Source organism: Pediculus humanus, genomic scaffold (genome assembly GCF_000006295.1).
Source record: "Pediculus humanus corporis 1103172107526 genomic scaffold, whole genome shotgun sequence".
Taxonomy (NCBI): domain Eukaryota; kingdom Metazoa; phylum Arthropoda; class Insecta; order Psocodea; family Pediculidae; genus Pediculus; species Pediculus humanus.
Genome location: NW_002987142.1, coordinates 42397 through 56694, shown reverse-complemented (window position 1 = coordinate 56694; position 14298 = coordinate 42397). Strand labels below are relative to the sequence as shown.

General features: G+C 26.0%; 1 protein-coding gene across 1 annotated transcript in view; it reads right to left on the bottom strand.

Annotated features, from left to right (window-relative positions):
• Positions 1-13440, bottom strand: part of Phum_PHUM178430 (Diacylglycerol kinase zeta, putative) — a gene marked incomplete at both ends in the record, with an annotated part of 14417 nt that extends 977 nt beyond the window's left edge. The window contains 13 exons of the mRNA XM_002425124.1: positions 958-1221; positions 1791-1971; positions 2758-2981; positions 3064-3254; positions 3332-3434; positions 3515-3707; positions 3972-4185; positions 4369-4543; positions 4763-5072; positions 5151-5314; positions 5394-5563; positions 12954-13101; positions 13391-13440. Of these exons, the coding sequence (XP_002425169.1) occupies positions 958-1221; positions 1791-1971; positions 2758-2981; positions 3064-3254; positions 3332-3434; positions 3515-3707; positions 3972-4185; positions 4369-4543; positions 4763-5072; positions 5151-5314; positions 5394-5563; positions 12954-13101; positions 13391-13440 (2387 nt within the window). The remainder of the gene's footprint in view (positions 1-957; positions 1222-1790; positions 1972-2757; positions 2982-3063; positions 3255-3331; positions 3435-3514; positions 3708-3971; positions 4186-4368; positions 4544-4762; positions 5073-5150; positions 5315-5393; positions 5564-12953; positions 13102-13390) is intronic.
• Positions 13441-14298: the final 858 nt, after the last annotated feature.

Genomic DNA, 14298 nt, shown 5'->3' with positions numbered 1-14298 from the left:
AATGTTACAAGAAAAATTTTTATTTTAAATGATAATTTTCATAAAAGATTTTTCCAAAAAAAAAAAAAAACAGAGAGAGATTTTTCTTTCTGACGTCATCCATTACGCATTCTAGAACAAAAGGAATAAAAACCGCAAAAAGTGAAAAAAATAAAAAAAAAATAAACATGGTGGAGTTTAAAAAAAAAAAAAAAAAAAGAAAACTTTTCACGGGAAAATTTTTCATGTTTTTACGGTTAGACGGAAGTCACGAAAAAAAGAAAATTTTTTCTCTTCCCTTTCCCCTTTTTTATTTAACTTATGAGCTTACCTGTAGATTCCATAATAATAATAATAATAATAAAGTATAAAATGTAAAACTGCGCAAAAAGTAAAAAAAAAAAAAAGTAAAAAAAATGGGAAAACGCGTTGTGCTTTTCATATTAAAACACGTTAAACAATTAATATTTTAATGCAGCCATTTTTAACTTTAAAAAAAAAACTTTTAAAATAAAGTAAAAAAAAAAAAGAGTTATCGTTATTATTATTATCATCATCATCATCATCAACTTCGAAATTTTCGTTAAAATGTAATAATAATAATAATAATAAATAACGATTAAAAAATATAATTTATTATTAGCACAAACTTTTAAAATATCTCGTTGTAATTTTTTTAAACATTTTAATAAAACATAAAAAGCAAGAGAAAAATTATCATCTCGTGCCACGTGCATTTTTACAAAAGATGAAATAAATTCATGCGTGAGTTCATGCATTTAAAAAAGAAAAAAAAGGAAGTAAAAGTGCTCATAGATGGTGGATTTAATAAAGAAAAAAAAAATGTGAAAAACGGAAATGAAGGCGTCATAATCATCATAATCATCGTAATCGTAACGTATACGTCTAATTACACTTTTTTTTTTTTTAAATGACATTTTAGGGGATTTTATCAATCTTCGTTTATTGTTTTTTTACCTAATTGCGTTTCCGGCCGAAGGTGATTTAGTTATTTTCGATTTGAGTACAAGTCTATTTTTCATTTCGTCATATTTACTACGTGATGATATCCCTTCGGCGGATTTACTCCTGCATATAATTTCATCTTTTGTTTTTTCACCAAAACATTTTTTTCCATCCATAAACGTTGATATGAACGGGACTCGTGTTTTTGTTTTTTGCACGTCGTAACATCCACCACCGCTACCACCACGTGTCGGTTTTGAATTCCATTCTTCATCGCTGATTCCACGATATATTATTAATCAAAACGATAGATTTTCACATTTTATTTTTATTATTAAAATAATATTTATTTCCTTTCACGCTACGTTCTTTTTTTTCTGGCCATTAATTCATTCGAAATGCGAGGGAATGGAGAATAACGTGGGAGGAACAAAAAAAAAAAATTATTTCGATATGATGAATCGACGATATATCGAAATTAATATCGAAATACTTTTTTCACCGGAATTAGAATAACGTAAATAAAATTTATTACGAATTAGTAATAATAATAACGAGAAAAACAATTTTTAAATCGTATGTTAGTAACGTGTAAATAGAAGAAATATAATAATAATAATAAAATTTTATTAAAAAAAAAAAAAAAGAATAAATTTCGTGCGTAGAAAGCGATAAAAATTTTTTTTTAACGTGAAAACGTTATTATTATTATTATTAAAAAAACGTGTGTGTTAGTAAATATATTTTTTAAAAAAATGTTTAATTCATTAATAATTAAAGAAAAAAATTTTAAAAAGTTTAAATAAAGGGAAATTGATCGAAAGAAAAATGGAAAATTAAACTACCTTAAATCTGCTCCCGTTATGCTTCCGGGTGATGCTGTATTTGACGTTTGTAAATCTTCATCAGATGCACTCGTGTTTTTTTCCGGATCCAAAATGAACAAAATATCGCTTGCTATGTCAGCAACATAATGAAGATGCTCTTGAGCACGATCAACTCTGAAAAATCTTTCCGCCGTGCAAGCTAATTAACAAAAAAAAAAAAACAAAAATTTTTCAATACGTTTCGATACATCGATCGATCGATCGATTTAAATCAAGAGCATTTGTGTTCCTCCGCCATTAAAATTTTATTTAAACGAAAATTCCTATTATTCCACAACGCGTGAGTAGTATGGTGGCATAAGAAAATAAATTTAAAAATTAAAATTTGGAAATTTCTAGAAATGAAAATTAACCGTTAAAATTAACCATTTTCTAAATTAATTCGAGAAAACCGAATTTCATTTAAATTGCCGTCACATGTCAAAAATTATATTATTCGCCATGTAATATTTTCTTTTCTTTTTTTTTTGGTTGTTTATTTTTGAAACGCAAATATTAAATATTTGATTATAATTTTGTATACATGTTGACTTTTCCGCTCGTGTTTCCGGTTTAGTTTTTCTTTTTAAAAATCACATTAGTCTTTTTTTTTTTTTTTCTTGTGACACGATAAAAAAACATGGATTTAAGTCATAAAAAAAAAAAAAAATGTCATGATAAAATGATGAATTATTTAAACAAACTGGAGAAAAAATGAAAAGTAAAAGGAAAAGTAAAAGGAAAATTTTCTTTTTTTTTTTATTACTCATAATGATTTATGAGATTTTTTTTTTTTTTACTTTTGTTGACCGTTGATTAATAATAATTTATCTTTTAGAATTTTCTTGAATTTTTTTCTATTGTTCCTCCCCCCCCCCTTTGATTTCCTCCTCCACGCACACGTTTTTCCCGCCATTTTAAAAATTTAAATGTTTTATTTACTTACAATCAATGAAACACCAATCGGGTGATATTTTAGCCGTACTCGTTTCTTCAACCATTTGATTAATTAAATTTCTAACGATTTCTAGATCGGTACCCGGTGATACTTCCAAAGCTCCAATTTCAGAAGCTGCTTGAGCAAGAAGATCTTTATCGTAGTGATGTTGTTCGTAATCAGACATTCCGATTTTCTGAACGGATACTTTAAGCTTTTCCAACGTGGCCGGTCTTAAATAAAAACAAATTTTTTTTAATCCTGTATAATTTCACTCTAATAATTTATCGTAATAATAATAATAATAATAATTACGGGAAAGGATTTTGCCTGCTTTTTCTCTTAACCAACATGGGAGCTTTATTGAGCAATGATAAATAAATAACGGAAGGTGATAAGCGACAAGCTTCACCATCAACTTGCATCGGAATGGTTTTGGTCGTTATTATTTTAGCTTCTTTACATTGTGTTATGTTGGTACCATGTCCTCCAGCTTGTAGCAAAGGCTTTAATTAAAAAAAAAAATTATATAAGTAATAAAATACGATAAAGTTTTTTTTTTTTAAAAAAGAAATTTTATTACTAGTTGATAAGTTGTAAGGCCAATAACTTCGATGAGTCCATCATCGGTTGAAGGATCAACAGAACCACCGGCACGATTCCATGGACGTGTTCCACCTCCATACCTTAAACGAAAAGATTATATTAATAATAATAATGAACCACTCGTTGCAAACATAATAATAATAATGATAATAAAACATACGAAGGAATGTTTAAAAATACGATTGCGTGTACTTTATGTTCTTTTAACTTCGGCGTTATATCTTTTCCGTCACATTCTAACTTAACAAATTCGGATAAGTCTTTCCATTTTCTTTTGAGCAAATCTTTTCCACCCATCTGACCGTAAAACATTTTATTTCTTAAACGTGAATTAAATCTTTCCGGATGGGCTTCTGAAAGAGTGCGTAATAAAGTTTCTTGAGTAAATTTTTTTTACTTTTAAATAAAAAAAAAAAAAAACTTATTTCAACTTGTAAGAAGATCGCGGGGGGGGGGAAAAAAAGTTTACAATTTAACTTTATCGATTTAGTATAAAACTTTAATTATTTTTAAAACCAATTAAATTGTAAAAAAAGAAAATTTATTATTATTATTAATGTTACTTAGGAATAATAAATTAACATTAAAAAAAAAAAGAAAAATTTTTTTTATATAACCTCTGGCTTCGTGAAATTCCAATGCAATGTGAGCATCGACACCAAGTGAAAAATAATTATTGACTACGTTTAACGGAAGATTTTCTTTACCATCACCATCCGATGATTCTGCTTCGATATTTTTTTCTACTTTAAGCTCCCACCTGTCTAATAAAATAACTTCGCTTTCGGCAACGTTACTAAGTATTTTCCCAATGGGTTCGTCAGTGTAACCCTTTAATTAAAAAATAAAATAAAAAAAATTATTTATTTATTTATTTTTTTTTTTTTCGTCGTCGCTTCCGGGTTCCGGAATGGGAATTTATATAAATACATGCGTGGTGCCGAGAGTGAAAGGATGAGGAGGAGGATGAGGAGGAAGACGGTTTATGAAATATTAAATTGTCATATTACTTACTCCTCCCCAACCTAATGCTCTTGCTAAATCGTTTCCGGTTCCGAGCGGAAGTACACCCACCGCTGGCGGCGTATGAAATTTAATTTGATCTAATATGGACAAAACCCAACCGACGGTTCCGTCACCGCCGCAGGCCAAAATTCTAAGGTTTAAAACTTTTTTAAACATTTCTAATCTAAAACAAATAATAATAATAATGATAATGATGATAATAAAAGACGATTTTTTTTTTGTCGACGAATTTAAAAAAAAAATAAGAAAGTGAGTGAGAGTGAGCGACTTTTTATTACGTCAAACGTTTTTTTTTTTTTTAATTAAATTTATTAACCGTTTCGAAATGGTTTTAAATTTAACAATAATTAATAATAATAATAATGAAATGAATTTTTTTTACCCTATTCTTGGTCCTCCCTGAGTTAAATCGAAAACTTGTCTCGGATTTAATATCCATTGAAATTTTTGCATGAGTTTGACTCCCTGATTTCCACCAGATTTTGGATTAATAAAAACTATCACAGGTTTAACGGAAGCCGATGGTATCGGCTTTATCACAAACGTCCGACATTCTTTTTCTATTTTTTCTTTCGATCTTTTTTTTATTGTTTGTTTCTTTTTAGGTGATTTTCTAAGGCTTGATTTAAAACTACCTTTACGGGGTAATTTAACTATCCACGACGGAGGTACAATTATTTGCTGATGGTTACCTGAATTCCAATCAATTATTTATCGTTATTAATTTATTATTATTATTATTGTAGTTTTGTTTATCGTTCGAAACGTACCCAACGAACATTCTTCCCCAATTTTTTGTACATTGAAACATGATTCTTTATTATGATATGCAGACTTACACCATGAGCAACTGAGAGCGACAATTTCTTTAGTACTGAAACTTAATTTCGATTGGAATGACTTTCCGCATTGTTTACATTTTCCTTTTTGAGATCTTTAATTTTAAAAATTTTTTTATTATTAATTAGACAAAGGAAAAGAAGAGATTACTTGATAATAATAATACAACAAACCTTCTGTGTACCCAATGATGATGAATTGATGTTTGTTCTCTATATTGTCTCACTCCGACATCCCGAAACGTTGGTTTACAATGAAATTTCATACGATCTACTAATATCGGGATGCAAAACGTATGAGCTATGATTTTACATGCGGAACATTTCATCCTGGGTCCATGTTTCTATAAAATTTTTTCTCATTATTAATATATAAAAATTTTAAACGACTACTTTTTATTTTTTAAAAAAATTTTTCAAAGAATAAAATCAAATTAAAATTAAATTACTAATTAATTAATTAATTAATTAAAAAGTTTAATTGACAATAATAAGAAATAAAAAAGTTTTTTTATTTTTTTCATTGTAATTTTACTCCGAACTCGTCTGTAAACTCTTTCTTTCTCCTTTCCCCTCTACTTCAAATCACAACAAAAAAAAAATAATAATAATTAATTAGCGTTTATAAACAAAAACACGATTCAATTGTTAATTTATAACAATTAATTAAAAAAAATTTTTATTAAAAAATAATAATAATATAGGGCGAAAAATAAAACGATCATTTTTTCGTTTGTTTTGTAAAAAAAAAAAATTTTTTTTATTTATGTGAATTAATTTTTTCATGATAAAAAAATATAAATCGAGTTGCGTGTTTAAATAATTGGAAAAATAATAATAATAATAATAATAATGGAAAATTTTTTAAATACATTTTTTGTCACCGGGAAATATCAATGGAAAACACGTGAGAGATAAGAGGTCGAATGGAAAAAAAAAATTTTTTTAAACCATGATAAAAAGTTCATATAAATAAATTAAAAAATTTTATCTTCAAGTACAACAGGTAAACAGGAAACGGAAGTGAATAATATTAATATAAATAAAATTATTAAGTTTATTATTATACGTTGTTAAAACGCGAACGAAAAGATGATAATAATAATAATAATATACGACTGGAATAAAAAAAAAAAAAGGAAAAATTTTTTTTTTTTTTCTTGTAAACAAACATTTTAATAATTTTTAAAATTTGTATAAATTAATTTTTTATGAAAATTTTATTGATTGATTAAATAAATCAATAAATAAAATTACAACATTTCTCACTCTCTCACTCTCTCTCCTCTCTTTCTCATTCTTTGCTTTAAATTTACAAATAAACAAAATTTTCTATTATTTTCTTGTTGTTGTTATTGCTGTTGTTAGTTTGTTAGTTTTAAAATTTTTAGTTATCTTTCGTTCTCTCTCTCTCTCTCTCACTCGTTACGTTTATCTGTTTAATTCTTTATTCAAATATTGATTTCAAGTTATAATTGCATCTTCAAAAATTTTTTTTTTTTATTTAAATAAAAGATATTGCGAATCTAAATCCACGTTGAAATTTATTTTGTAAATGTGAGAAAATTTACCACATTTCAATTGTTATCATATCGGAAAATTTGCAAGAAAACCTTTTCTTTCTTATTTTTCTATTACTACTAGTACTGCTAGCATCTTCGACACCTTTTGAAAACTTTTTTATTGAAAAAGGAAAACGTTTTCGTTATTGTTATACAGTACGTCAATTATCATTTTCGAAACGGATTCGAGAAGAGAAATCCCTAATGCTTCCGGACATTTTCATTCAAATTAACATTCGAAAATATAACTAACTTGTCGATAAATAATTTTAACGATTCAAACTATTGACAAAAAAAAAAATAAACAAAATCCAATCGGAATTTAATTAAATACTTTTAAACGTCATCATTTCACACGGAAAACCTTGTAAATAATAATAATAATAATAATGGATAGGATAAAAGAAAAAAAAAGAAAGAAAGAAAAAGTAAAGTAACGTAACGACATAAAATTGTTTTTGAAATTGTTCAAAAAAATAAAAACTAATGGATATTAGAATGTAAAAAGAATAAAAGAAGAAGAGAGAGAGAGAAAAAAAAGTACATTATCGAAGAACTAAAAAGAGGAAGAAGAAGAATAAGAAGAAAAAAAAAAGACATAAAAGTCATCATTTTTTTCCTTTCCATTTTTTTTTTTTTTTAATCAAAGACAGGTCGAACCTTTTTTTTTTTACAACAACTAAAAACAGGATAAAAAAAAAAAATGGTGACGTGATGAACAAACGGAATGATTTTCATGAGTCAGAACCGTAATGACTCTCAGTTTAAAAAAAAAAAATGTAGGAGTCGAATAATGTACAAGATAAATTTCATTGCTCCCCCCCCCCTTTTTTTTTTTTTAAATAGTAATTTAGTTCGACTCGTTTCCACTCGGTTGATTTTTTTTTTTTTTTTTGTATTCTGTCGTCTCGTTTTTTTTTTTTTCATCTCAATTTTATTTTTTATAGGAATACAACAACAAAAAAAAAGAGAAATAATAATTTACAGTCGCGAAAAGAGAGAGAGAGAGAGAGAGAAAGGACATGGAGTCGATCGTCAAAGTTTCTTTAAGGGCGTGGTCGTGACGTCAACAAAAAAAAAATATGATAGACTATATAATTGAGTTTTTTTTTTTTTTTTTTCTTTATGTCTCTCGTCTACTATGACATTGTGTTATGATTTTCTTTACGAATTTACCTTTATCGCGAATAAAAAAGTTTTCAATGAAAATTTTCACGCTATAAAACGCAGCATTTTTAATACAAAAAAAAACTTTCCCGATAATTTTCCTTTTTTTTTTTTTTTCTGCCGACAAAACCCTATGGAAAAATGAGTCATTTTGATCAACGTGATAATTTATTCATCCCTTTTACCTACTCCCTATTCCCTACACTCCCACCCCGCCGAAAAAAACGAACCGTCTAATAAATTTGAACGTGAAAATGAGGCAATAAAAAAAAAAAAAAATTTAATCAGATGTTTTTGATTAGTCACCGGAGTAAATATTCAAAAAAAAAAAAAACCGCGAAACGCAATATACGTGTAAAATACATATATAAAAACAATGAAGTCATAATTTTTTTTTTACACCCCCTTTCTTCTCCCTTCCCCTCCTCCTATCCTCATTTTAAACTAATGTTTACATTTTTTTATTGTTTTTTTTTCATATACCCTTTTTCCTCCCTCCCCCCTATTTTTTTACAAAAAAAAAAAAAAAAAAAAAAAAACCTCTTCCCTCTTATAATTTTTTTTTTTTAATTTAAAAAAGTCACGCGAAATGTAATTTTTTTTTTCTAACGGGTACCCCGTGAGATTAATCAATCAATCGGTCAGTCACATGATAAAACATTCACACGTTTTTTACGCTTATTAAAAAAAAAAAAATTTCATCCCTTTCCAAACTACCCCCCCCCCCGTGGGAATGCGTAAAAAATTTTACAAAAAAATTTTATTCATTCATTCATTTACTTATTTATTAATTAAATCAAATTTTAAATATTGAAATCGAAGGGAAAAAATTTTTTAATTTTATAATTATTTATTTCATCATCCCTTATTTTATCATCCCTTTCGTTTTGACTTTAAAATTTCCGTGATTTCAAAAAAAAAAAAAAAGAAGGTAAAATCAATGAAAATGATTGACGTTTTTTTTTTCCTTTTTTTGTTTCGAAGGTTAATCAGTTAATATATAAATAATACATATTCGTTTATTATTAATACGTCACGGATAAATTTAACGTTTTATTTATTATTCAAAGGTAAGGAAAGAAAATGTGAGAGAGAGAGAAGGGGGCGGGGCGGAACAGGGGGGGTAAATTAAGGGCCCTTTACAAAATGTTTATAAAATAAAATAAATTATTTAAATGGAAACTTGATCCGTTTCACGGCGAGAATAAATAAATAAAAAAAATAATTAATAAAATTCATAAAATGACTCGTGCGGCGTTGGAACTCCCCACCCCACTCCCTCGCCCCTCCCTTACCCCCTATCTCCTAACTCCCCTTAAAAAAAGAATTAAATTTATTTTGTTTATTACCGAATATTTTTTATTTTTTTTTCCTCGCGTCTGAATTTCATTTTTTGTCATTTTTTTTTTCAGTTCTTTGTCTTTTTCATCCCTGTTCCCTCCCTCAACTCTTTTTCTCCCGTTCCCTCTTTATCCCTCCTTTTTCCTAATTTTCCGCAGTCTTCCCGACGGAATATATAAAAAAAAATCCAATTAAGTTATAAATTAAAGTTTTAAAATTTATTTTTTAACTTTAATTTTTAAGTTTTTTAAGTTTTTTTTTTTTAAATATAAAAAAAAAAATTAAATTTTTAAACTTGGAAAAAAATTTTATAAAAATATAATAATAATAATAATAATAATGATAATGATGATGATTATGACGATAAATCACGTTTGATAAAAACATCGTAAATTTTTTTTTTTTTTTTTTTTTTCCAGAAAGAAATAAAAAAAAAAAAAAGGAAGAAAAAAATATTTACGGTCGTTAAAAACAATTACTGTTATCTCTTTCGCGTTATGAGTCGCGTCATCATGGAAAAAAAAAATAATCGTCGTGTCTTTAAAATGATTAAATAAGATTTAATACCACGACGCGCAAAATTTTCATCGACATTTTTACCCTTATTTAAAAAAAAAATAAGTAAATAAATAAATTATTTAATCAATCAACAAAACAAAATTTTTTTCATCGATTTTTCTCTCTCTCGAAAAAAAAATTATTTATTTATTTTCTTTTTCTTTCCTCCTCCCCCGCCCCTTCTTCTTCTTCTTCTTCCGTACTTTTTCCGCCATCTTGTTAAAGTTAACGACTTTTTATTTATTTACTTTTAAAGATCAAATCCCATCAACCATTTGAATTTTTTTTTTTGTCATTTTCCATATTGAAAAATAAAATCCCATCAATATTATTATTATTTTCTTTCGTTATTAAAATGACAGTTTTGCCAACTTTTTATAAAAAAAAAATTTCATTACCCTACGTTTAACCGTATCCCCCTCCCTCATTATTTCTTATAAAACATCTATCAAATTCTATTTAAAAAAATAATAATTGGATTAAAACTTTTATAAACTTTTCTCCTTTTTTTTTTGATCTTAAGCGTTTACGTTTTAAGGCAGTCTCTCCCCCTCTCCCTCTCTCCCTCTCTCCTTCCCCTCCCCCTCTCTCTATTTTCTTTTGCAAAAAAAAAATCTTATTATTATGTATTACGCGTAAATTTTTTACCTTAAAGGTTTTAATGTTTAATTGAATTTTTATTACCTGAATACATAAACATTAAAGTACAAAAATTTCGGTTATGTTTTATACGCTTTTATTTAATAATTCCATAAATTAATTTACGATCTACGATGATGATGATAATAATAATAATCACGCCATTAATATTATTAACAATTCCATTTTTATTTATTTAAACAATTATTAACGATTCGCGAGTATGTTTTTTCGCTTATAAATTTTTTACCAAGTACAAAATGAATTTTGTATTATTATTATTTATATGAACGGAAAAAGTTTAAAAATTTTTTATCGATCTGATTCGATCGATTTTTAAATAAATAATAAATTCCCCCCCCCTTCTCTCTTTCGTTCGAATTATTTAAAACTACGTCGTAAAAAAAAAAAAAAATCGATCGATGGATGTGTTTGTAATAAATATTTGAAATATCGGAAGGTCGTTACAAAACAAAAATTTCGCCTTAAGTTTTCTTTTTGTATGTAAAAAAAAAAAAAGAAAAGTTCTAGAAAAAGTATGCCAATGTTGACCGGTTTTTAATTATGTTCTTTTACCAAATAAAAAAAAAAAAAAACACGAATTTTTACAAAACATCGCAAAGTACGCGCGGTAAATGGTAATGTTTTTATTTTTTTAATTTGTATTTCCCCCAACGTTAGAAGGACGAAATGATTAAATGAAAAACAAAACAAAAACCTTCAATTAAATAATTATTTGTGTTAATAACAGGTTGGAAAATATGCGAAAAATTGCATTTTAGTGTATTTTCATGTTATTTTTTTCTGTTTTTCTCTTCTAATACATATTCATTATTATTATTATTATTATTATTATTATTATTATTATTATTAATAAAAATCATTATTATATTTATTATTATTACGTAATAGATTTTTCATGTTAACTTTTAGAGGTTCTTTTTGAGGAAAATATTCTAAAGGTAAATAATTTAGAATTTTCATTCGAATCTATCATTTCAAATGTATTCGACCATATTGTAAACTCATTATTATTATTATTATTACTAATAAAAGTTGTAATGAAAAACATGCGGGATAGTTTTTTAATAAAATTTAATTACTTTTTTTTTTTTTTTTTTGTAAAATTAATAGAGGATAGAGCAACGGTAAAAAAAAAAAAAAATTATGTTCCATTGTTTTTTTTTTTGTTTTCCTTTTTTTTCCTTTTTTTCCTTTAATTTTTTTTTCTTTTTAAAAAAAAAAATAAACAATCACCTAATTTAAATAAATATAATTAACGTTAATAAAGACCGAGAATTATTATTATCATTATTATCATTTTTTACGTGGTTTTAATTACATTTGTTTGTTTGCTTGTACGTTTTTTTCTTTTTTTTTCATTTGCCTCATGTTTCTTTGTTTGTTTGTTTGTTTGTTTGCTCTCCTCTCTTTTTTTTACTTACTTACTTATTTATTTTTTTTAATTAAAAAAAAAAAAAAAAAATTTTTTTACGCGACGTTTTTCCCGACGTTGTGGAGAAAATTAAAAAAAAAAAAAAGATTTAAATTTTAAATTTGACGTAATTTTTTTTGTAATTAAAATCTCTAAGGCGTTTAAATAAAAATTTAATTTTTATTTTCATTTTAATTCGTAATTATCATTATTATTAGTTATAAATAATTTTCAATTCGATCGATTAGAAATCGATTAAAAAGTACGATTATTATTATAACGGAAAAAATTTTGAATCATTTTTGTTATTATTATTATTAGTAAATAGGTCGAGAATTTTATTACAATTATAAATACACATTCACGCGATAAACGACTTTCTCTCATTTCTCACTCATTCATTCACTCATTCATTCACTCATTCATTCATTCATTCATTCACGTGACAGTAAATTAAAAATAATTTTCTAATTGTGTACATAATAAATTCAATGGAAAAATTTTTTTCTCCTAATGAAATCAATAAAATATCGATTTTAAAAAAAAACTAAATTGTTCAATTACTACTACCACTACCACCTCTACTACCACTACCACCTCTACTACCACTACCACTACTACTATCGCTACTACGACAACCTCTTATCATTTTCTCTTTTCCTACATTAAAAATTTAAATTTTCGCGTTTTGGAAAAACGTTTACCGAGAACAAACAAACAAATAAAAAACAAACACGCGTAAATATTTAAATTTCGTTTTTATTTACTCTTAATAAATAAATTATTATTATTATTATTATTAACGTAATTTTCTTTTAAAATAAATAAATCGATGATAAAATTCAAGCGAAAATAAAAAAATGAAAGTGAAAATGAAAATCGTTCGCGTCATATTAAATTTCAACGAACAAATGAAATAAGATCGACCGTCGCCATTTTGAAAAATTTTATTTTTCCTTTTTTTTTTTTGTTTATTACGTAATAAAAATTAATTAAAAAATTATTATTATTTTTAATATATATTTGTCTTACCGTACAGTCATTTTCTCCGACGTAACAAAAATCTCCAGATGCAGAAGTTGCACTCCATAAATGGTCCCCGTTAATCGCCGTTTCCGACCAATTCGGCGTCGTACGAATTGTTCTTTCTTCCGTCGATTCATTACCAAGTGCTAGTTTTCTAAAAAGAAAATGAAAAAACGTTATCATTATCATCATCATCATCATCATCATTGTCATCATCATAAAATCTACAGCAAAAAAAAAAAAAAAAAAAAACGGAACACCAAAGAAAATAAACTTAAAAATTTGATTTGATTCGATTTTGTAAAAAAAAAATAAAATTTTTCTAACCACGTCATCATCATCATCATGATTATTATTATTATTATCGATTTCGTATAAATCGCAGCAGACGACGAATTTATTATTATTATTTTTTTTTGGGAAACTCACCCGCTTAAAACAACCGAATTTCTAAAGGCTTTATATAAGCCGATATGTTGACAATTTTCTTCATTGTTACAACATATTTTTTTATTTATATTATTTAAATTATTTTTATTTTTTTCTTCTGCTTCGTCAATGTTGTATTCTTTCCGACAAAAAAGCCAATCAAATATTAACATTTATTATTATTATTTTTTTAATACGATAATAATAATAATAATAATAATACAAATCGAAAGGCAAGTAAAAAAATAAAATCATAACAATAAGTTCCACATGATTAACGACAACAACAACAACAACAACCAAATAAATTGGTTAAAAACAAATTTAAATTTAAATTTAAATTGTTATATGTATATTAATTTATAAAATGTCTTCTGCTTTTGCAGATTTAATCATTCGCGTGACGTCACATAACTAAAAAAAAAAAAATTTTTTAAATGATTTTTTTTACTTTTTTTTTTTTTTGCCCTTTTCCCTTTCATTATTTTGAATATGTTCATATTTTCCCGTGGGGTGGGTTGGGGAGGAAGGGGGGTTAAAAAAACCAGTAAAATTAATTATTGTTATTATCATTATCGTAATCGTCATCGTCCTCATCGTCGTATTAGTTATAACGCCTTATTAAAATCTTTTCACGTATAAAAATGATCTTACGTGATAATGTAATTTAGAAAAAAATGATACAATCGACTGTTTCTTTCTCACTCACTCTCTTCCTCTCTCTCTCTCACTCTCTTTCCGATCCGATGCGTATATTTTTATACTTCCGGTTATTTGAATAACAATTCTAACGTGAAAATAGAAAATTTTTTGTTGTTTTCGAAAATAAAATTTGAATTTTTTTTTTTAAATTGATGGTCTGGAAAAGAAATGAAAAAAAAAAAAAAAGGAATGAAAATTAAAAAGAGAGAAAGAGAGAAAG